This window comes from Eumetopias jubatus, unplaced genomic scaffold (assembly GCF_037043125.1).
Source record: "Eumetopias jubatus isolate StellerSeaLion01/CBP00866 unplaced genomic scaffold, mEumJub1_p1.0 scaffold_9, whole genome shotgun sequence".
NCBI classification, from domain to species: domain Eukaryota; kingdom Metazoa; phylum Chordata; class Mammalia; order Carnivora; family Otariidae; genus Eumetopias; species Eumetopias jubatus.
In genome coordinates, this window is record NW_028274815.1 from 20,334,433 (window position 1) to 20,357,359 (window position 22,927).

At 59.2% G+C, this 22,927-nt stretch overlaps 2 protein-coding genes across 10 annotated transcripts in view; one reads left to right on the plus strand and one right to left on the minus strand.

Moving 5' to 3' along the window:
• The window catches only part of CENPO (centromere protein O), a 26,105-nt gene extending 17,914 nt beyond the window's left edge, over positions 1-8,191 (plus strand). For 3 of the 8 annotated variants that reach the window (XR_015768902.1, XR_015768898.1, XR_015768900.1), the window contains exons 9-11: positions 2,403-4,345; positions 5,089-5,420; positions 5,536-8,191. The gene's annotated coding sequence lies outside the window, so the exon portion shown is untranslated. The remainder of the gene's footprint in view (positions 1-2,402; positions 4,346-5,088; positions 5,421-5,535) is intronic. The other 5 variants (XR_015768904.1, XR_015768905.1, XR_015768899.1 and 2 more) reach the window with 4 other exon arrangements.
• ADCY3 (adenylate cyclase 3) overlaps positions 1-22,927 on the minus strand; it is a 77,282-nt gene that overhangs the window by 8,075 nt on the left and 46,280 nt on the right. For both annotated transcript variants that reach the window (XM_088026340.1, XM_028099424.2), the window contains exons 3-12: positions 12,973-13,103; positions 12,313-12,424; positions 12,041-12,168; positions 10,890-11,048; positions 10,038-10,215; positions 6,174-6,302; positions 4,500-4,642; positions 4,202-4,363; positions 2,483-2,570; positions 1,570-1,686 (exon numbers count right to left, since the gene is read on the minus strand). In XM_088026340.1, coding sequence (XP_087882466.1) covers positions 1,570-1,686; positions 2,483-2,570; positions 4,202-4,363; positions 4,500-4,642; positions 6,174-6,302; positions 10,038-10,215; positions 10,890-11,048; positions 12,041-12,168; positions 12,313-12,424; positions 12,973-13,103 — 1,347 coding nt within the window. The remainder of the gene's footprint in view (positions 1-1,569; positions 1,687-2,482; positions 2,571-4,201; positions 4,364-4,499; positions 4,643-6,173; positions 6,303-10,037; positions 10,216-10,889; positions 11,049-12,040; positions 12,169-12,312; positions 12,425-12,972; positions 13,104-22,927) is intronic.

The window sequence follows — 22,927 nt, forward strand, 5'->3', positions numbered from 1 at the left end:
CATTTGATGTTTATGAAAATTCTCGAGCGTCTGTAGGATTGCCACCGTTATAGCAAAGCCAAAGAGGCTGGCCTGGCGCCAACCAGCGCACTCAGCAGGTGGTAGAGTCAGAGCGAGGAGTCCAGTTTTTAGGTTTCACATACAACACGCTCTTGCTCACGGCACAGTGTTGCTTAAGGAGGGGCCGTGGGGCCAGCCAGGGAGCCTCCGTCACGGCTTCGCCACCTGGCAGCCAGTCTCTGCTCAGACACTTCCGTTTCTGGAGCCTGCTCCCGCTGCTGGGCAGACGTAAGTCAATGGCGAGTGCATCCATAAACTGAAGCAAACCTAATTCCTGTAACTTCCACCCACTTGTGGAAGGTGCTCGTCTGGCTCTGGGGAAGTTCTCAGCATGTGAGAAGTTTTCATACCTCCCTGGTCTTTCACCCCTCCCCTGGCAACAGGACCTCGAGATGTCCTGCACAGAGTCCGTGACCCTGGTAAACAGCAGTCCCCAGACCCAGCACCAGGCTCCAGGTGTGCTCCAGCCAGGCTAGGGGCTCGGACTTCTCTTCCCTGCGCTTGGGCACCGTGTGACCAGGGGCACGTTCAGTTCTGCAGGTCCTGACTTCTCGTTCTAGTTGGGCTTTGAATCAACTGGCCCACGGGCTTTTTCACCTAGACTGCTGCCAGAATAAGTCTCCATGATGAGTTTTTTCCCTGTGCTTAAATTGTTACTTGAAAAAAGTAGGACTTTTAAGAGCATGTATACCGTACTCCCAAAATTGTTGGGAGCTGTGAGGACTGACGAGAATGTCAACTGCAGCTCCCAGCTGCCAAGGCTCAGTAACTGACTGGTGGTTCTGAATCCACAGAGCTGGGCTTCTAAGTGCTGTCCCCCCCACCCCAAGAAAGCATCTGGCTGCCCCCTTGACACCTGCCGCTTACTTCTCCATGAATTGAGAGCAGAGAAGATGATTTGTCTGCCCCTAGCCATTTGGGCTCTAGGAAGGTCTGGCAATGTTCAAATGGATGAAGGCCAAACAAGAGAGCTCCTTCAGCAGAACAGGTTTCCCTCCCTGGTCCTGGATACATGACACTAGCCACACTGTAGGGAATACTTAAGATGTGCATTGTGCCCCTTGATCAGTAAGATAGGGAGTTTCTTCACAGGATTGGGATTTAGAACAGCTCGATCCTTGATTCTGTCACTTACTGACAGTGTGACCTAAAACAAGTGAATTAACCTGAGCCTCGCAGCTGTAAATAATGATACCAACGTCTTGGGACTGTTAGAAAGATTAAATGAGTCAACATCCAGCACGGGGCCTGGGCATGGTGTTGGGCTCTTGGACTCTGGGAGAGCAAGGAGCTGGGGCAAACAGGTCAGTCTCAGGTTTCTGGGGTAGAAGACTCTGTCCATTTGGCCAAGGTGATCTGTTTAGGAAACTAAGTGCCAATCTAAACCTGTGTCTAGGGGTGGAGGATTGGTTGACCAACTGCTCAAACTGGCCAATATAGAAGCCTTTCTGCACTGAGTCGGCGGTGGGGGGGGGGGGTGTCCCTTGACCAGGCACAGCAGGAGCTCACCATGTCCACGACATTTGCCATGACGAGAATGAAGATGGCTAACATGGCCCAGGTGTTCCTGGCCCAGCGGGTCCGGTCGATCCAAGTCGAGAAGGCAACAAGCTTCTTAGGAAAGGCCTAGAAGGAATGGAATTTCAGGGGCCATGAACTTTTGGGACAGTCTTTTCTCCTGTAAATAGGACTGCTAATGATTCTGGTTGCTCCCCTACCTCCCAGGAACCTAAAGTGTAGTCCTTTGCCTGTGAGTCCACCAAAAAGTGACTGGCGGAGCTGAGAAGGCAGCGCAGGAGGCTGGCGCTCTTTATCAGTCCCCCTGGAGGGGTCTGTGACACAGGGCCCCCACCAGCGCCCTCTCTGGAGCAGACACAGTGACCAGGCCAGGAGGCTGTGGGCAGCGCCAGCCAGCGGCAGCCCGCCCCATAAGTCCAGCAGCAAGGCCATGTCAGGGAACGATTCTCAGGGCCAGCCACGTTTGCCTGGCTGCTCCTGTCTTTTCTGGGTCAGTATAGCCGAAATCCTCCAAGTCACCCGGCAAGCCACCTGCTGGTCTCATTACCCTGAAACACTGCATTTCTCCTCTCATTCTGATCAAAAACTCTGCATAGCACACCCCAGCTCTTACGGGAGAAACCCTCAGTCCCTTTGGCTTTCACGGTCCTGTCAGGGCCAACCCCCTTCCAGCTGGGCCTCCACTGCTTTTCTACAGTTTCCCAGGCATTTGGGCTCTGGCGTAGGCACTGTGCTTGCTCAGCTGACGTGAGTGCGTGAGTGACGAGGAATGAATGGATGGACAAACGCCTGAACCGTCCTAACACGACAGTCTGTTTGTACAGAGTCGATGGGACGCCTGACTCCGTCCATACCGCTCCCGCTTCCCAAGGGCTTCGCGGTCAAAAGGAAAAGCGGCTCTTACCCGGGGAAAGATGGCGGCCAGCGAGCAGATTGTCAGGATCAGAAGTAGAACCTCCCCGACCACAAAGGTCATGTAGTTTGTCATTAGCCTGTAATGGGGAGACGACAGGGAGGGGGGCGGAGGGATCAGTGAGATCGGGGGAGGGGCTAGAAGAGGAAAGAAGGAGGGAGAAGAGGAGGCCCTCCAGGCCTGCACCTGAAACATTCCCAGGACGCCACCGACTCATGCCTCCTGCTGCAGACGAGACAGAGGCCGAGTCGGGCGGCTGCCAGCTGAGTGCAGGGCACGGGAACGAGCACTGCCCCCCGCCCCAGTGGTAGCTGTTGCTGGGGCGCAGGGGGTTCTTGGGAGTGAGCACTGTGCCGTGAAGGGGGAGCGTGGGACAGGGCAGCTCGCCTGCTGCCAAGGGCTGGGAGGGCTGGAAGGGCTACCCCCCGACACAGAGAACTGCACAGAGCTTCACAGCTGCACAGGGCCTCCCTCACCCACCTTTGCAACTCTGAGCAACTCGGAGTCTCCAAATCCTCCCCGTTCGCACAACCCCTACCATTTGGTTCTGGAGAGACCTCTGTTGCTAGGCCAGTGCCTGATTCTCGGTCACCTCTCCTCTCCCTCTGGGTCTTTACTGAAATTCCACCCTGTGCCCTGTTGGTGAGGCCTGCTCCGCCCCGTGCTCTACGCAAATGCAGAGCAGACAAAATTAAACTCGCCACCAGCATTCCCAGCTCCCTTCTTCACTTTTATCCACCCACTTGCCGCTGTCCGCAGGCATGTTTTGATTATTCAGTTGTTGATCTCTGTCTTCCCCTGCTAGAATGTAAGCTCCACGAGAACCAGGCTGTTTGTATGCTGTGTTCACTGTATATCCCTAGGCCTCAGTGCCAGGCGCGGAGTATCCAGTGAGTATCTGCAGTGAATGAATGCGTTTGATCCTTCCAACAATCCTGGAGTTATATGGGCAGACATTATCACCTTCAGGTTGTTGGTATCATCATCGTATTTGGTTTCTAGAACCTTAGGGACATGGCCATACAACAAATCGGCCAAGAAGTGTGTCTAGAACTTGTAACTAAGTCCAGGGCTCTTTACGGTCCCCCTAACTATAGCTGGAACAGTCTCCACCGCCTCCCGTCTGACAGGGAACCCCTGCGCGGGAGAGAGCGGCCGAGGGGCCACGGGGAGGGAGGGGCGTGGCAGCTGTCCTTTACTTGGGCCTCAACAGCTGGGGCAAGGTCTCCAGAACATCCCCTGCCCCAGGGGACCTGCTGCTGTGTGACAGAGCTGTTTGTACCCAGAGCCTAAAATCCATCAGCTAAGATGAAGCAAGAAAGGGAAGCCAGATCAGCCCTGATGACTGAGCTTGAGGAGTGTCCCCCATCTTCTGTCTCCTTGTCCCAGAACTGCTCAGGCCCATGCAGCCAGGGTCTCCATCCTCCTGGACCCCTCTCTGTCCTTCAGCTTTCTCAGTCCTGGTTTTGATGGTAATGCTATTCTAGAACCCCAAGGTAGATAGGAAGGAGAGGGTCCAGGGCATGGTCCTAGCAACACGTGGGCCTGAATTCAGCTGGGCTGTTCCACTGGAGGCAAGGAAGAGACCAAGCTTTTGCCCCGATGTCATGCTCCAGCTGAGGCACCTACATCGCTCACACCTCTAGCCTAGGAAGCTCATCACCTTTCACCCTCCCCTAGCCTATCAGCTCCTGCCATGCCCTCCCTCACCAGGGGTCGATGAGTATCTCGACCAGGGCGGTGCAGAGCAGGACAACGCAGGAGCAGCTGAAGGCAGCCCCGCTCTGCTTCTCCTTCTCCACTGAGTAGCGGGTTTCCATCTCGGGGTCCATGAACCTCATGGAAAGGAGGAAGGTATTTCTCTTCTTCACTCTGCAGTGGGAACAAGCCCCAGGGAACACAAATGTCACATCTCCCTTGGCCAATCAGGAAGGGGCCCCACTCAAGATGGCCAACTTCCTGAAACCCCGAGTCAGGGCCCACGAGTGTGTGCAGAGGAACCACTTACACCTGGGCAGACTCTCGCTCAAGCAGGGCCTCGTTGAGTAGCTGGTTGAGCTCATGCTCGTCCTCAGAGGCGTCCACCACTCGGTCAGCCAGGTCCTGAAGGCGCAGCCTCCGGCGTGGGTTGGGGAACGAGGGATTGTCAGCCTGCAAGCCAGCGCAGGAGGTGGGGGGTGGGGGTGGGGGGTGCAGGAGTGGGGGAAAGAGGGTGGTCAGGGGAGAGGAGCAAAAGGGATCACACTCAGGAGGACTAGGCCCTCGGCTCTAGAAACCACTTTATGGGAAGTCTTCCCAGCCTCCCCATGCAGCTCCTTCTGCTTGGGTCTGGACCCAAAGCCACAGTCCTTCCTGGTTTCCGGGCCCTATGGCCCCTGCTAGGAGGAGGGGGTGCCACCCAGCCATGCACATTGGCATCCCCAGGGAGGTGAATGGCCCCAACCCTGGGGCTTAAGGGAGCTCTTACAGGAATACATATCCAGTTCATTTGGGGGAAGAAGGTCTGAGGGACGGGAAGTGCTGGAAGAGGAAGGGACACCCTCGTCACTAGTGGGGTGGTGGGGCTGAAGTACCCGCTACCATTTTTATTCCTACAGAGGAGAAGCATCGGCTCCAAAAATATGAATCCAGACTGATTACATGGCCATCACCCCAAATAATAATGGGACACTGGGCTCGTCAGAGCTGTGTGTACGGGTCCAAGATAGCCCGGCCTTAAGCTTGGGTGTACCGCTGGCTGACAATAGGACCCATGTGACTCATGTTCCCCAGCTCCAACTTTCTTCTCTGTAAAATGATGTGGAAGGTCTGTTCTAGCACCAAGAACCTCTGTCCCCAAAGCATCTGCTGGAGAGTGGGGCTAATTGTGAGGACAGAAAAACCACAGGCTTCTAAAACTATCTGCGCCCTCGTTGCCGAGTTACATCAGGTCTGTATTTCCACTTTCTATCCAGAAAATCACGCTGGGGAAAAGTTGCTGAATATCATGGTGATCCAGAGAAACCCAGCTAATCTTCAGCCCTGTCTCCCCTCTTGTTCTGCAGCACCTGATCTAGAGGCACCAGGGCAGTGAGAATGGGGGTGCTGCCAACAAGCTCACCTCGGCAAGGCAGAGATCCCTGTCCCAGAGCATCTGCCTTCATCAGTAAATGTACTTGGGCAGCTCTTTAATAAAGGACAGGTCCTGGATGCTCTCCCAAGATGGACCCTGTCCTCGGGGCGGGGGGGCGGGGCGGGTAGCACATTCACTCCTCTGGAAATCCCCCATCTGTGCCTGGGACTTGTGGAGTCTGGACCTCACCAGAGAGGTGAGTCCACCCTGAAGTCTCACTTCCAAAACAGTCTTGTCAGATCCTACAGAATTTTCCACGGATGTCCTCACTGCCCTCAAAGTCACAGGATTCTGGGACAGGAGAGCTAGACAAGGCCTCAGAGCTGAGCACCTCTTCTGACCCTACCCACGGCAACCCCAGTAGCTACTGAGGAGACAGTGGGGCCAGGGCAGGAGGTGCCACCCAAGGTGACACTGCTGAGAAGGAGTGGCGCGTGGGCCAGTGGCCAGGTCTCCTACCCCTGCACAGGACACTTCCGACAGCAGCCTTCACCTCCCTGCCGCTGTGCCCTGGCCCTCACCCAGGCTTCACCTTCCTGCCGCCATGCCCTGGCCCTCACCCGTACGCACCTGACCACCCTGCTCCTCAGGCTCCCCCGATGTGGAGCCGCTGGTGTGGGTGCTCCCGTTGGGCTCCTTGGTCTCGATGAGGGCGGGGGAGCTGGGCTTGGAGGAAGCTGGCGCTCCGTTTCGCAGGGCCTGCAGCGGGAAGAAGTGGCCATCAGAGACACCAGACACAGTCTGCCCACCTGCCCCAGCAGAGCTGGTTGGTCTACTGTCGGTCTGAAATGTTGCCGCAAAAGTTTAGAAGCCTGTAGGCTAAGAAATGTCACTCCCTGACTCCTCCTCTAGAATGTTAATTTTAAAACGCCGTACACTCCTGGTATCTATTTCTACTACTAGAATTTTTCTAAGCAGAGAAAGACCCTCTTGTTCCAACCCGTTTCTAAAATAGTAACTCAACACAGTGATCCACAGAGGTCCTTTTTGTTTGTAGAACCTGTCAAATGCCTTCCAAAAGTCTGACTAAATCCCACAAGCCCATTTCCCCAGTGATGAGTCCTTTTCCTTGACCGAATAAGTCAAACACTGTAACACGGTGAGACAATCCGCTCATTTCACGAGTATTTGCTGAGTCTCTAAATTTCTGGGGATACGTGAAACATCCTGTGTGAGCTCACATTCTAGTGAGGAAAGGCGGACAGCAGGAAGACAAGTCAGTCAAATTAGTACAGTACATAAGAAGGGGGTAAGTGCTCTGGAGAGAGGTAAAGCGGGCAAGGGGCACAGGGATCGCTGGGGAGCGAGACAGTAACGAGGTCGGGGAGGTGTCACCAAGAGGATGACATTTCAGTGATGACCTGAAGGAGTGAATCTTGCAGCTCTCGGGGGATGCCCCCCCACCCCGGGAAGAGAGAGAAGCTGGTGCAAAGGCCCTGCAGCAGGCGTGCGCTCAGAGCACTAGCCGGGAGACCCGTGCCACCCCCAAGGCAGTGAGTGAGAGCAGAGCAAGGGCCTGGCTGTACCCGGCCTTCTCTCCGAGGCAGAGCCCAAGGCAGTGACGGGACGCCCCCTGGCGCTTCAGCGGGAGCACCGCCTGCTGTGGAGAAGGGACGGCGGGCCGGTCAGCGGCAGGATCACTGGCTGGAGACCCGTGATCCGGCCGCGTGGCGGCTGCAAGGGCATGGGGCGGGGGAGTCCGAGCCCTCCCTCGCAGGAGGGCCCACGGAACTGGCTTGTGGCCGGTAAAGAGAGGGGTCAAGCCTGTGTTCGGTGTTTGGTCTGAGTTGCCGAAAGAACAAAGCTGCCACCGAGGAGATAGGAAGACAGAGGGCTGAGCAGGCCCCGGGCCAGGGACCAGGGACCGGGGACCGAGCTGCCTGTGTTCACGCAGGGGTGAGTGCAGGCAAGCCGGCTGGGCCTGAGGTGGAGACCCGGAGTCATCAGAGGAGGCATCTGAGAGCAGCCTGGCTGAGCCTCACAACAGAGCAGGGTGGGCAGGGAGAGGTCTGGAAGCTTTTCGGCACTCAGGAAGGACTCATTGTGAGGACTGTCCTCACTCTCCTCCCTGTCTGTCGCTTTATCTCACAGAACCACGGGGACAGATTTCTGCAAGTGGAACTGCGTTCGCTCCCGTGACTTCCCAAGGAGCACCCCTCACCACCTTCCTTCCTCCCACTGTCCGCCCCCATGTTCCCTCCCCCCCATAGAGTCTGTGCGTTCCTCCCTCCGACCCGGTAGTGGCCGAGCAGGTGAACGTCGCCTTATCTGCCCACGTCTGAGGTGGAGACTTCCGGAACAGTCGCTCGGCTGGCCACACGAGCCACAGAGGCTGTGACGCGTGGTTCCCCGGCCCGCGCACCCCGGCCGCGAACACGGGGGCACGAGCTACCGCAGCTAAATGTTCAAGTTCCCCGAGATGTTGAATGATGACTCAAGCACAACAGCTTCATAAAGCCCACTCTGCCTCAGTGGCCTCATCTGCACCCTCGGAGGGGTGTCCGGTGCAGCGAACAAAGCCTGACCCAAAGTACATACCATGCAAGGGTTGTTGAAACAAGCAAAATAAAATACAAGATTAGAACAAAGGAGAACGAGTGTGGTCCCACAGACCTATCTGACTGCTATTTGTGACTTCAAGGTGGTCCCTGGTAAAACCCAACTTGTAGGTAATATTTGAAAGGAATAGCATTTCTCGATTAAAAATTTTATATGCCAGGGCGCCTGGGTGGCTCAGTTGGTTGGGCAACTGCCTTCGGCTCAGGTCATGATCCTGGAGTCCCGGGATCGAGTCCCGCATCAGGCTCCCTGCTCAGCAGGGAGTCTGCTTCTCCCTCTGACCGTCCCCCCTCTCATGTGCTCTCTCTCTCTCATTCTCTCTCTCAAATAAAAATCTTTAAAAAAATTTTTTATATGCCAGAAATTACAAATTTCCTAACACTTTATAAAAGTAGCTCATTTCTAGATTTTTGTCAGTTACGGTCTTGTAGAACAGCTTAGAAGACACGTTTTTAATTTGGTCTGGGGACTATATTAAAGTTTTGCATGTAGCACTCTTAAAAATATGAAGGACTTGTCAAGTTTTATTTCATGAGGCTCTACTTTCTACCCTGACAGTTCCTAATATTCTGAAAGATAGCTTCTTACTTTTCTGAGTTCTCTGGAGCATTTAATTGCAGCTCAGACTTTACATGCAGCACAAAATACCCTGAACTGTCCTTTAACACTGGTGTCGAGGGGGATTTTAAGTTACTCGGGAGTGAGGTGGTGTCCTATCCGCCTGTGCATCCCTCCCGGTGCTGAGTTCGTGTGAGCTGCACACGGGAGGGACCCACACACACCTGGGATGCACCGTGGCTGGCAGGCCGGGGGCACAGGCCCTGCTCTGCCACCTACTAGATCTGCAACGCGCGTGCAAAGTTCTGGCTCTCAGTTTCCTCCTCTGCAAAGTGGGTATGACAACAGCCCCCTTCTCGCAGGGTTGTCTTGAGGAGCAAGTGAAATAATGGACACACAGAAGCACTCCCTGAATAGTGGTTGCGATTAGAGCTAATGGACGAACCTTCTGTCTCTGTTTGATTCGGGGGTCATCACATACGCTTGCGGGAGGGGAGAAGGTGTGTAGTTCTCTTTTAAAACTTCCCCAGAGGTCACGTCTTCAGCCACAGCCCCTGAAGCTTCCCCAGACCAGCTCACGCTCTGCTTTTGCCCTCACGAGGCAAAGCCCCAGCCGTGGGATGGCCTCAGCCCACACGCCATCGCCGAGAGCGCCAAACCCCTTAGTCATTACACTCTCACGACCGGTGGGACTGGTGCGCTCGTAAGTACAAAGTCACAAGGAGTGAAGCAATTCCCCGGTTTAGCCGAGGAGGACGGAGGGCTCCATTGCGGCAGCGGCCCCTGGTGGCTCCGAGCCAGACGGCCCGTCAGGAGGCCGGCGGTGGGCGGGAGAAGCTGGGGCAGCGGCTCAGGGCTCCGGGTCTGATGAGAGGCAGGGAAGCGGCACAGAGACGAGCCCAGGGCAGGCGGGCTTCACTGCTTCCGGCCTGTTCTTTCTTCATCTCGCAGCCAGCAAACCTTCCCGGCCTCGGTTCCCCTCCTAGTGACCAAGCCACCCCCCACTGCCTGCCCCCAGCCTCCTCGGCCTCCGCGCGGCTCTGGGAAGCCTCTCCCTGGGCGCCCCCCCCCCCCCCGCCTCCACCCATCTCTCCCAGGGCTCCCACCGCTTCCCCCCCTACCACGCGGGGGATCCCTGCCCCCGCCAGCGGCCGTCCCCGGGGAGGGGGCTCCCTTCTGGCCGCTGGAGCCTGCTCCCCGCCCCCCACGCCCCACCCGGGTGCCCCCCACAGCCCTGGCTGCTCTTCCACCGGCCCGGCTTCTTGAACCCGCCTTCCCGTGCCCTGTCCAGGCTGGGCAGCAGTCGGAGGGACTCACCGGGCTGCCGAGGCCGTGCTGCGTGGCTGTTTTCTTCACCTCTGGCTTGGACGCGATGATGAGGTAGGTCTCGATGCCCTTCTCGTCCAGGTACTCACAGCGGCTGCCCCCGTCGCCCGGCTCCACGTCGAACTCGCCCTTCAGGCAGTCCAGGGTGCTCTGGGAGATGTGCACACGCCTGCACGGTAGCGAGAACCCCGGGCACGGGGCCCGTCAGGCCGCCAGACCCCGGGGAGGCCACCCACGCCTCTGAGCCTTGGCGCTACATCCATGAGGCAGGAAGGCGCCGTCCCCAGGCCGCCCAGAGCACGGAGGGAGGCGAGGAATCCGGAAGGCCGCCCTGAACCCTGTCGTGACGTCCTACCGCAGCGAACCTTGCGGGTTCCTAGTTGCAACACCTGTCGTCAGGGGGTAATAAGCCTGTTTCTGGGGAGTCACCACGGAGGGAGAGGATCGTGACTGCCTGCGAGGGCCGCGCCCTGAGCCAGGAGGGGAATGTGCGGCCGCGTCCTCAGCCCGTCCGCCCTGACTAGCTGAGTGTGACAGAGCTCCAGCCGGGCGTGCAGGTGCCTCGGAGCCTGCTCCTCCAGCTCGGCGCCCTTGGGGGGACCCGGCCTACCCAAGTAGCCCCCCGCACAGTACCAGTATGCCGGCATCTGTGGCCCCACAGGCGGGCGGAGGGGCGAGAGGGCACCTGCCGCAGAGGCCACAGCCGGGCTCCGGCCAGGAGGTAGGCGCCCCAAGGAGGAACGCTGCTCCGGGGGGTCTCTCGTCTGAGCCACAGCCCCGAGGGGCGGACGGCCCCCTCTCTCGGCCCCTGCACCTCCCCGCTGGGAAGGAATGCTGGCTTACCCGGGGATGCCACCGGCCTCCATCTTGTTGGCCACAGTGACGTCGGTAGACCACACGTCGTACTGCCAGCGCTTCTGGCCCAGGACGCCCCCCAGCACGGTGCCCGTGTGCACCCCCACACGCATGTCCACCCCCGTCTTCGTCTTCTCCCGCACGTACCTGCCAGGCACACACGGAGAGGAGGGCTTGGGCATGGCCGCAGCAAGGTGGCCGGCCCTCCATGCCCCATGGACGAGCTCTGCATGGGCTTTCTTCCCCTCAAGGCCGAGGGGACTCCCGGGCAGCCCACAGCTCTCTGCCTGCACTTGAGCTGAGTAACCTATGGCTAGGGGTCCAGCAGGCCGACAGAGGGAAGGCTGCTACTTCCCCGCATCCACCTGCGCCGGGCACCGCGCCAGGGCTCACGTGCAGCCGGGAAAGCCGCCCCGTGGTGAGGGAAGTGGAGGCGAGTGATCCTGAGCTACCCCCTCCCCCGACCCAGTGCGGCATCTGTTTCTAGGCCAATGTCAGAGGAGCTCTAACCCGAAGACGGTAACAATGCAAAATGGTCCTCTGGTGGCAAGGTGACCCCTCCTGGCCCCCATCCCAGCTGGGGGAGAAGCCTCAGCAAGGAGCCCCTTTCCCTCCTGGGGCCTGATCCAGCCAGGGCCTGCCCGGTAGGGCCTCCAAGGCGCGGCAGGGAGTGTGAGGACGAGAGTGCAATGTCCTCACAGCTCACAGCGGTGGAGGCTGGGAGCCCAGAGCAGAGGCCAGGGTTCCAGTCCCACACGGCCGCACACGGACTTGCTGACCGGAGATGGGCCTGGAGGCTCACAGTGAGAAAACACTGAGAGAAGGATGGGGGACCTCGGGGGAAATCCAAACGAATGTGAGGGGCTGTGACAGACTTCACCACGACGGCCACTTCTCCAGAAAACCACAGCGGATGGAGGCTGGGCCCCTCGGAGGCCGTGGCAGGCTGGCGGCCCCTCAGCCGTAAGGAAGACGAGCCATGTCCCCCACTTCCCCAAACCGGGGACTGGGCTGCCTGCCGACCAACGCAACACCCACGGGACGTGGGGGCCTGGGGTGCGCTGGGCCCCCACGACCGAGCACAGAAGGCCTGCCTCTCCCGTGGTCCACCGCCCCTCCCCCCAGGGCCCCCCACTAACGAGATGGCCTCCACCATAGCGAGCCCCATGAGGATGGAGCAGACGGCGTGGTCCTCCCGGTAGTCGGGCAGGCCGCAGATGCAGTAGTAACAGTCGCCCAGGATCTTAATCCGCAGCTGGTGGTATTTCTGAAAGCACAGGGTGTGGGGGGTGGCTCTGAGTCCCTCCGGGACCCGGTGGGAGGAAACCGGGTGAGCCGGGTCGGGGGGGCCAGGCCCACGCCCCGAGGGTGGCCCCCGAGCCCGAAAGCCCAGCGAGGCCCGGGCACTCACGGCGGCCAGCTTGTCGAAGCGGGCAAAGAGCTCGTTGAGCAGCTTCACGAGCTCCTGGGCACTGCAGGCAGAAGACAGCTGGGTGAAGCCCACGATGTCCGCAAAGAGGATGCTGCGAGAGGAGGGGGGACAGCGGCCGTGAGGCTCCAGACAGCATGCCGGGCTCCCCCACCGGCTCCCGCTCCCCACCACGGGCAGCCAGGACCCCGGCGCAGTGGGCCCTTGCTCAGGCCCCAAAGCAGCAAGAGCCTGGCACTTCCCGGGTGAATTCAGGGCTCTGATGTTTAGCTTATCCTTGTGGGCTCCTCCTCCACGGGGCCTCCTTCCCCCACGCTGCCCGCTCCTGGCCCCAGGATGAACCCACCCCTCCTGGAAGGAGCACGGCTGTGAGCCCCGGTGCTGGCCCCGAATGGCTGGGTGACCTCCCGGATGTCACCTCCCCACCCTGGGTGATGTCTGTATGATGCTGGGGCCGGACCACACAGCCGAGATGTCTCAGCCCCAACACGGGCCGGCAACACTGTTCCCGCAGGGGCTGAGGCTCACACGGCGGGGAAGGCCCGGCTTCTAGTCCTGCGGGAAGACTCTGGAACCCCACAGGGCACGGCCAACCCCACACAGTCCAGCCCCGTCCTCTCTCGGAGCCCGGGCCCGGCGCACCTGACGTTCTCGTGCCGATACATGTACATGGTGTTGAACTGCTGCTGGTCCTTCTGGCTCTCGTCCTTCTTCATGTCCTTCAGCATTTCGTCAGCCACGTGCTTGGGCAGGATGGAAAGCATAAGGTTCTCCTGGGAGGAGGAAGACAGGGTTAGTGGGGAGGCAGGGTCCGGCCTGTACCCTTCCAGGGGCAGGTTCAGATACCTGCGGCGGCAGACGTCAGCCAGAGCCCTTCCGGCGCAGCCCCCAGGTGGGGAAGCGGCCAGAGGCCCAGGGCAGCAGCCTCCTGTGACGGAGCATCTTCAGGGCCCTGACGGGAGTCAGACACCCATGAAGAAACCCAGGCTTGGTTCTGAACCTCCAGAGCACCCTCACGGCCACAGGGAAGGCGACAGTGCCTACGTGGGCCTGTTCTAGCCCCTGCACCGGGAGCCCCCCAGGGCAGGACCTTGTGTCATCCACCCCACCCTGCACAGACTAGTCATTCAAGAATCCTGATTCAACGTGACCGGAGACCTATGACGTGCCAGGCAGCACGCTGGGTACCAATGCCAGCAAAGGAGTGAGTCTCTGCCCTCAGAGGGCTGAGGGTCTCGTGGGGGGACAGGTGAGCATGCCTCCCAACGTGCAGTTTGGTAAGTGCCAAGACAAGCGAGGGAGAGCAGGGCAGTAAGAAAGAAGGGTGCCAGAATCAGCCAGGTGTGTTGGGGGCAAGCAGGAGGACTTCCTGAAAGTGAGGCTTGAAGACTGAGATGCTGAGAACATCTTGTCTGAGGGAGCCGCATACACAAGGCACAGAGACCTGAAGACCCCAGGCTCAGGGACCTGCAGCTCCAGAGGTAGGTTTGGATGGAGTGGGGGGGGGGGGGGCGGGTCGGCACACCGCCACGTGCGGGCCACTGCTGCCTGTCTGCTGCCACCCCCCCCATGCTCTCTTGTTTCCGTGTCCTCTGTGGCTGTCTTCTCCCTCCGAGAGCACAGCCGAGTTGTGACACAGAACATACAGCCTGCAAAGCTGAAAAGGGCTCTTTTGGCCCTTTCCAGAAAACGTCTGCCAACCCCCGTTTTGCACCACGGAGGGCCTCGTGTGCCAGGCAAGGAATGGGGCACTCCTTCCGGAAAGCTGCAGGGCACAGGGGTGTTGACACGGCAGGGCAGGGCGACCAGTTAGCAGTCATCCCCACAGAGTGGGGCTTGGGGACCGCTTGCACCAAGCAGGCAGGACAGGTCCATGGCTTGGGCCTCTGGGTGGAAGGTGCCAGTCTGTGAAGTCAGGAACAGAGAGGCAGAGAGACGTGAGGGGACAGACGGGCTGGTTTGGGACGTGCTGCAGGCAGACGCTGAGCCGGCTTGGGGGGCTGGGAGATGGGGCAGGAGACAGCCCCTGGGAGGGGGTGAAGCCAGACAGAGAAGCCTAGGCAGGGCGCCGCATCAGCAAGAGTGCACGGCCCTGCGCCCCGAGATGGGAAGCAGGTGGTGATGGGTCTGAAGGACGGTGGAGGGCTCAAGCTGAGGTTTGCGGGGGTATGGGAAGTGTGGCTAAGGGGAGGCTGAGGCCTCTGGGGAGAGGCAGCAAAGCTGAGGTCGGCCTGGGAGAAGTGGGGGTGGGAGGCGGGTAACAGGCGGGGACAGAGAGGCGCGGCTGGGTCTGCCCCCCGTGCTGGAGTGGGTTCTGAGGGGCCAGGCCACATGCTGCAGAGCTCGGCTGACAGACAAGGAGTACGGCGGGAGGGGCAGGGGGGTCCGGCAGTACTGTGTCTAGCCCGCCAGCTACAGGAGCAACCTGGGTGCAGGGGTGGCCAGGAAACCAAGAGCGGCTGCCTGTGTCCTCTGCGTCTAGGGCCAGTCCAGAGAAACAGAGGCTATGGGTCCCGGGCCTCGGCAGGGACGCCAGCCTGGTGGGAACAGGAGCGGGGGAACTCTCCTCCCACCAAGGGTCTGGCAGGGTCGGGGGGCCCCCCTTGCTCTTGTTCTAGGCTGTGTTCAGTGGACCCTGAGGCCAGAGAACCCAGTTCTGTGTTTGAAACACACCTTCTCTGGGGCAGGAGAACCAAGGTGTGGAGGTTCTGCTCCTCTCCTCTGGGTGAGGCAGCCAAGAGGCCCCCAAGGGCCCGGGCCCATGCCCCCTGGAAGCCAGAGGGCTGGGGCCTCCCTCACCAGCTCCGGAAGAAGACCGCTCTGCGGTAGGGGCAGCCCCTTCCCTTCTGCTCCCACGATGGTCTGCAGACCGGAGCCCCCCCCGCTCACCCCTGTGCCACAGGAGGTCCCTCTCACCTAACCCGCCTTGCGGTCAGGCACAGGGTAACGGCCCGGCGAGTGGCCCTCGGCCCAGTGTGCCTCGCACGGGCCCGAGCCTGAAGCACCACAGCGGTTACTACCATTCTCCCATTGCCACAGCTACGCTGCTCCCACTGCTAACAACCCCGCGAGGGGCACCATCGCAGAGGAATGAGGGGCTCAGCCCGTGCGGGCGCTCCAGGACCCAGTGCTCGTGCCCGTGCCCCCTGCCCACGTGTGGTGACGGGCCTTTGGAGACCGAACTAAGCCCACGCACCGTGGAGCAAGCGCTCAGCTTGGGAAGGACAGGAGCCACTAGGAGGGTTTTCCAGACAAGCCGGAGGCCTGGGGCCCTGCCAGCTCTCAGGGCAGCCTAGGCTGAGAGCCGCTGGAGTCCGGAGGGGACAAGGCGGCGAGTGCCGGGGCAGGAATCCGGGCTGGCAGGGGCGGGAGGGTGTGGCGTCAAGAACTTGGGCTCCGGGCCCCACGGCCTAGCTCAGACCCCTGCCCTGCCGGTGACTGGCTGTGTGATCCCGGGCAACAGTCAGCCGTCGGGAAAGCAGGAGGACGAAGTGACTCCTCACCGTAGGGCCTGCATACAGCAAGTGCTCAATATGCTGCAGCTGTTCTGTCACCTGAGGAGAAGTGTTACTGAGGGTGTGGGGACAGCAGGCGCCTCAGGAAGGGGAGGCCCCAAATCCTCTGGGCTTCAAAGGCCGGCCACAGGTTTACTGTAGGTTAAGAGCCCCAGTGGGGTATCCAGGGTGAGCAGCGAGCCCTTGGGGTCACGCGACCAGGCCGAGGAACGCTGTCTGGTCCGGGCACAATGATGAAGGGGAGACAAAGACGGGTCCCGCCTTCCATGCGTGTCTCAGCCTTGCTCTCTGTCCCTCCATCTCCTCCCCGACCCCGCCACGCGTGCACGCAGGTGCTCACCAAGGGCAGGAAGAGGTGGATGTGTGAGGCCTGGGGCCGGGCCCGCCGGCCTGGGGAAGAGGGCACTCAGGTGTGCGCGCGGGCAGGGGTCGAGGGACACCAACGATTAGGAAAGTCGCAATGACCTGTGCTGGGCTCCCAGCCAACCGGCCTATGCAGCGCCAGCAGCCAGCGCCCACGGGGCCAGACCCCAGCTCACAGCCCTGCCCCCCCCAGAAGAGCCTCTCTGGGCTCCCTGGGAACCAGTCCAGTCCTGCGAGCTGCTCCGTGCCCCTGACCACAGTCCTAATTTCCCTGGAACACAGCCAGGCCCCTACAGGGGTACAGGGCCGCCCAGAGCAGCCGAGGGATGTGGCTTGGTCTCCCCAGCATAGAGGCAGAGCCCACTCTTCCTAAAATAGCAACTACTGTATGTTTCGGGAGTCATAAGAATGTTCCGAGCCTCTGACCCCTTAATGGCTCTTCCGGGGATTTTTCCAACAAAAATAATCCACGAGAAGCAAAAAGACATACGTGCCAAAAGAACTTCAGTGCAACATCACTCACGTTTGTGGAAAACACTGGGAAGCCCAAATGCCCAGCAAGTGGCTCACTCGACTGGGACACATCCTTTGGACGAACCTCATAGAAACGATCATAATGACAAGTGCCGTGGATGAGAACGTGACCAAAGAGAAAAAGAGCCAACACCGTATCCTGAGAAGGGGATGGCAGACCCACGCGTGCCCCTGAATCACGGCGGAAGAGTATGTGCGAGAGAGAACAGGGTAATCTGACCTGGCGAATGGAATCCCGAGAAAACGGGTTATGTTTTTCAAAACAGCTATATGGTTACGCTGCTGCTTTTTTAAATGTACTTTTCGAACTGGAAATAAACACAAAACTTCCCTTGCTATGACCCTGGCCCTGGTAATGACCAGATTTCTTAGAAAGGGAAGGGCCCTGCCAGTCCGCCAGGCTCGCTCCGGACTCCCACGTCTGCCTGGATGAAGGCCGAGGAAGGAGACTGATGGCCAGGTCTGAAGCCAGGTGGGGACCCCCACCCCACAGCACAAGAGGGAGGTGGCAGGGGTCTTCTCCAGGAGCCGAGTGACAGAACCATCACCCTGGCCTGGTTTCTTTCTCTAGTTCTCAAGTATCACCACTCACCAGGCAAACGGACACTACTGGCCAGTAGCAACACTGTCCCTCTTCTTTGCTAAAACTTCCTCACCTGCCCTGTATTTTCATGCATGTGAAATACGGCCTCCATTTTGCAGGCGACCAAACCAAAGCATGGATGGGCTAAGTGGTTTAGTTTATCCCAGGTTCCTCAGAGTTAGCGACAGATCCAGAACTAGAACCCAGGGCTCTTGGACTGAAAGTACAGGTGGGACTTTCTTGTTCACCAAAGGACGTGCTTCTGACACAACAATTCTCTCATCCACACTGGACGCTCTTCTGCTGCAAATGTGAAGGAAGATGAAGTGCCCAAATCTTCCCAAGAAGGACCTGACGAGGCTGCTCTAGAAACCTCTGTGAGGACTCTCCCAGTGGGTGAACCCACCAGAACATCCTTTCTGTGCTGCCCGCAGTGCTTGTGGAGTTGAGCTGGGACATCCAGCTACTCCTGACGTGGGTCCTCCTTGCAGAAGCGGAACCAGCTGAGACCTCTGTGGCTGCCTCAGCATGGTGGCCCAGCAGCAGACCAGACCACCTTTCAGCCTCAGGGAGGGCAGGCCAGGGCTGGTGGCAGATGCTGGCATTCCTTCTGACGGGTCAGCAGAGGACAGGAGAGAGGTGTTACTGAGGGAAACTCCTGGCTCTCTCTGACAGACCCTGGGCAGGCCACAGTGACCTCCCTCAGCCGCCATACCCCCTCCTCACAGGCTGAGGGGAGGAGAAAGGGGCCAATGCTGTGAGGCCCGGTCTCAGTGACTGGCAGTGGACCCTGAGTAACCAACAGGGCCAAAGGCGAGGGCTCGGAGATACTGAGTCACCCCAAAGCTGTGACAGAGGCCAGCTATGCCCCCCCATGGCACATGCACAGCGTGAGGCCACCAACAGCCTGCAAGGGGCCTAGTACGGTTAATAGGGGAAACGTGCATCGTTTGACACCACTACCCAGAGGAGCAGAAATCTATGGTGAGTCCCTAGACGTCTGAGCCCATCCCTCAGGACCTCGGGCCCCACAGCCCAGTCTGGCCCTCAGAGTGGCAGCCTCAGCCTCGCCCGAGGCCGGTTCCTCATGAGACCCAGATACCCTCAGGTAACTCGTGACCACATTAAAGTTTGGAAGCGCCCCTTTAGGAGCATTCAGAGAGACAGATTTCCTCAAGGCAACAGTTCACTAGGCCCTCACTGGGGAGTGACCACTAGGTGCAGGAGCCTGAGGCCAGGCATCCGAGGTGGGCTGAGAGGCTGGGAACCACCCAGAGAAGCATGGCCTCCACAGCAACACGGGGGCAACCTTCAGGCCTGAGGGTATGTGGAAAAGGGATGGCACTTGCTCTGGAGGTTCCCACGAGAGGAAGCTAGCGAGGGAAGGCTTTGGGGAACAGACTGGCTTCTAGAGCAGGAAAAATGTTCTAAGAGTCAAGCAGTTCAAACAAAGAATGTGCTGCGCTGAGAGCTAGTGAGCTCCAGTCCCGGACGCTGGGTGAGGAGGTGACAGGAGGGTGTCCGCCACAGGATTGGAGCCTGGCCCAGGGGACAGGGACCTGCCAGACTCGCCAAGCCAAGGCCTGGGGCCCTGCCACATGGGTCCATACAGAGAGATGGAGAAGGTGGGGAAGCTGCCTCACGTGGTCTCTCCCCAGCCCTGCAGTGCTTTGATGGCTATCCTAAAAATACACACCTAGTCAAGGCCTTGACCCTCTCTGGGAAAAGAACCAAATGAGGCAAAAGAAAGAACAAGCCCTGAAAGTTTCTAGTAGGCTTTCTGGGTAGAGCAAAAAAGTGACCCAGATCCCAGGGAGAAGCACTGGAGGCCCGCCCTGGGCGCTGTGCAGAGGTGGGGGGGTGGGGACTGGCTGGGGTGCAGCGTGCATCCCGGGCACTGTGCAGAGGTGGGGCGGGGTCGGGGATCGGCTGGGGTGCAGCGTGCGTCTGGGCGCTGTGCAGAGGTGGGGCGGGGTTGGGGACCGGCTGGGGTGCAGTGTGCATCCGGGCCCGGGCAGGGATTTGTAAACAAGTATTTGCCACACTGCTCAGGTGGGCCGTGAGCCCCTGACCAGGGCAGGCTGTCCGCATGGCCTCCACCAGGCTCTGGGAAGGAACCAATCAAGCCCCCTTCTCCTCAGCACTGACTCAGGCCAGGCCTTGCCTTTGTACGGCTCAGGACTGAGACAGAAGCAGGAGGCCCATGCTACTCCCAGGGGCCCTGACGAGGCATTCAGGAGTTAGTTACAGGCGGTGGCCAGCAGGGATTTGGATACATGAGCTTGGCTGATGAGAAGCTAAGTTTCTACAACATCTTTGTAAAGAGGTGGAAGGAAGGGGGAGACTTAAAATGGAGAGAGAAATCAGCAGTGCCCTGGTAGCTGGGTGGGTGTGTGGTGTCTGCACGAAGCAAGCATGTAGTCTGTTTGCATGCCGTGTCCTTGTGCATGCCCGTGTCCTCTGCATGTACCGTGTGTACGTACACACACACACACACACACGCGCACATACACACGTCACTACAACCCATCACAGGCTGTCAGCAGATGCACAGCTGTCCACAAACACATCTGCTCTGGACCTGATTTCTCCAGATTCTTGGAGCTTCCAGGCCACTTGAAAGCCAAAAAAAGGTCCGAGGACCACAACAGGTGCCTGGCCAGCTGAGCAGAGGAGGCAGCAGGAAAGAAACGAGGAGCAGGAGGGGCTGGCCCGCCGGCCCTGGGAGGTCAGAGCCCACACAGCTCACCTCTCCCTGATGAAGAGGGCCAAGGGCCACGACACGTGAAATCGGGAAACTCCCATGCTGCCATGTACCTGGGGCGGGCAGCAACCGTCCAGACGAGTGACCCGCATGGGCTGCCCCATCCAAAGACATGGTTATCACCTCACTCAAAGAACAGTCACTGGTCATCTCTGCAAGTCCCCAGGCTAAATGCTGGGAAGGTCAAAGGTAAACAGTACTCCCAAGAGGTCTGATGGCCGGGGCACTCAGGTCACCTGGGAAGTGACTGGTCTCATGGGGCAGGAGTGCTTTGCTGTCTTCAGCCAAGGGCTGTGGGCATTCCCGGGTTGCTCAAAGACCAGCATCTCTTTAAACAAGCCCCTCCAATGTGAAAACAGACTCCGAGCCGGCATCCCCAGAGTCTCTCAAGTTGTCAGCTCCAAGAAGGAAGCAGGGCCACACTTAATCTCGGCATGGGGGCCACCACCAGGCCATATCATCTGGGACAGTGCAGAAATCACACAGACCCAGGGGCAGCCCAGAACTCTGACCCTGCTCTAGGGGGAGAGGGGACACTTACCTGGACTCCTGGACGGTCTCCAGAGACAGGGCCCACCGTGCAGGCCAAGGGGACTACCGTCTCAGGAGACCACACTTTGGGCCCAAAGACGGCCATGTGTGTGGTGTCTGCAGCCCTCCCCCAGTGTGGTTGGCACAGAGCAGGTGCTCCTTAGAGGTTTGGTGAGATAATGAGCTGTCAACTAGGAGCTGTGGCCCAAGGGGCCAGCCATCGCCCTCTAGAACAGCACTCTTAGAACTTTCTGCAATCAAACAAATGCTCTGTGGTCTATGCTGTCTGAGATGGTCCCACGAGCCACTTGTAGCTACTGGGCACAGGAGACGTGGCTAGTACAGCAGACGCACTAATGCTTAATTTTTAAATTTTAATTAATTTAAAAGTACATGGCCCCATGTGACTAGTGGCTACCGTATCAGAGCAGTTCTAGAACACTGTAGCAAGTAAGTGCAGCTGACGGGCCAACCCAGGGTAACGGGGAGCCGCTGCCCAGAGAAGGACGCCGAGGCCACATCTGTGGTCAGTGGGAAAGACCTGCCGTGTCTGCGGTGGGAGCCCAACCACGGGCTTCTGGCCCTGCTCAACCCACCCTAGGCGTGAAGATTCCAGGGGGTTCGACAGACCAGCTCTCCACCTGTGAGGGGCGCAGGGGGTTTGGTTTTGCTCCCCTTTGCCTCCTCCCCCTGGAGCAGTAAACCTCACCAGTGCTTTTCCAAAACGCAGCTCCCACCTTCCTTTACTCTCTGGGCCTCTGCTCGGCCCCACCCCAGTTCTGGCTGGGCTCCCAACCCCAGTCCCTCCCACGAGAGGGACGAGCACCGGGTGCTCCGGGAAGGACCGGTCTGCCACGTGTCCCTCTCCACCTCTGCACTCAGCCCTCCCTAACCCTCCTCTGTCCTTCCACGTGGATCAGGACTCCGTTCTCCCCAGTGTGCACTGGCCAGCACCCACCCAAGAATCCACGTCCATCATGTTATAAATCCAAGTCCGAACACACTTCTCCCAGCCCGATCTGACCCGGGCCCTGCGCCACGCGCTCTCCTTTGCCCTCCCAGACTCCTTTCTTGCTGAAGATTTAAGGGAGCCAGAGAACCGCAGAATCCCAGCCGCGCCCCAGCCAGATCCTCTGGCTCCACGGGCACGTCGCGTCACGTTCCCAACCACACAGGCCAGGACGCAGAGAGAGGGGCTGGCTGACGTGCCGAGGCAGTCGTTACAGAAACTGACACTGGTATGGGGAGCTTCTCCCTTTGGGCCCCCTCCGGCTGGCTTCCGGAAGGCCCTGAGAGCCTCCGGGGCAGGTCTGGGACTCACGTACCTGGTAGCAAAATCCCCGCCTACTGTCTTTGAGGAGAAGCGGTAAGTGTTCCCCAGGAGCCATCTGGTTGCCAACTTTCGCCGGACTCCCCAGCCTGAGGCCCTTGTCCTAGAGGACCCACCATCCTCACCCCGGGAGGGCCCCTCCGGAGTGTGAAGATGCTGGCCCAGCCCAGCAAGCCTGCCAGACACGCAGGTAGGGCACGCGATGAGATGTGTCCCCTCAACTCTCCTCCTGGATGTCGCTAAGACGGACTCTCCACCCCCCACCAAACCTGTGCCTCTCACCATCCTCCCCTCCCGACGGCCTCCCGGCCCAAATCCCGACAGCCATCATGGACTCTCCACTCTCCCACCTCCCATGCCACTCAGCAGTGAATCCTGTTGGCTCTGCCTTCAAAAAACACCCAGAATCATTCCTTTCACCACCTCCATCCTGGTCTGAGCCACTATTCTCTCCCCCAAAAATGACTGCATTGCTTCAAATTGGTCTCCCTGCTTCCACTGCTCTCTCTTCTCCACCAGCAGCCACACAGATCCTTTTAAAACCTCCAACCCTCCAATGCCTCCGGGGGGGAAAAGCCATGGTCCTTACAAGGCGCTGCAGGACCTGACGCCCAGCACCTCCCTGCCTCACCTCCCAGCTCCCTTCCCCTCACTTCTAGAACCCCACCTGCAGCCACTGCCATGATGTCATGTGAACATACCTCAGGGCCTTGGCACTTACTGCTCCCTCTCCCTCAACACTGCATGGCTCACACCCTGACTTCCGGTCTCTGCTCAAATCTCACTTTATCAGAAAGCCTTCTCTGGTCCCATGATATTAAATGGCAACCTCCCTCCACCCCAGGCAATTCCTAGGCTCCTCCCCCTGCTTTGCCCACCACCTTCCTACCTGCTAATAGCATATGCTCGCTTGTTTAATCCGTCTCCCCCACTGGAATCTGTTCCGCTTACAACTGCATCCCTGGTGCCGAGAACGG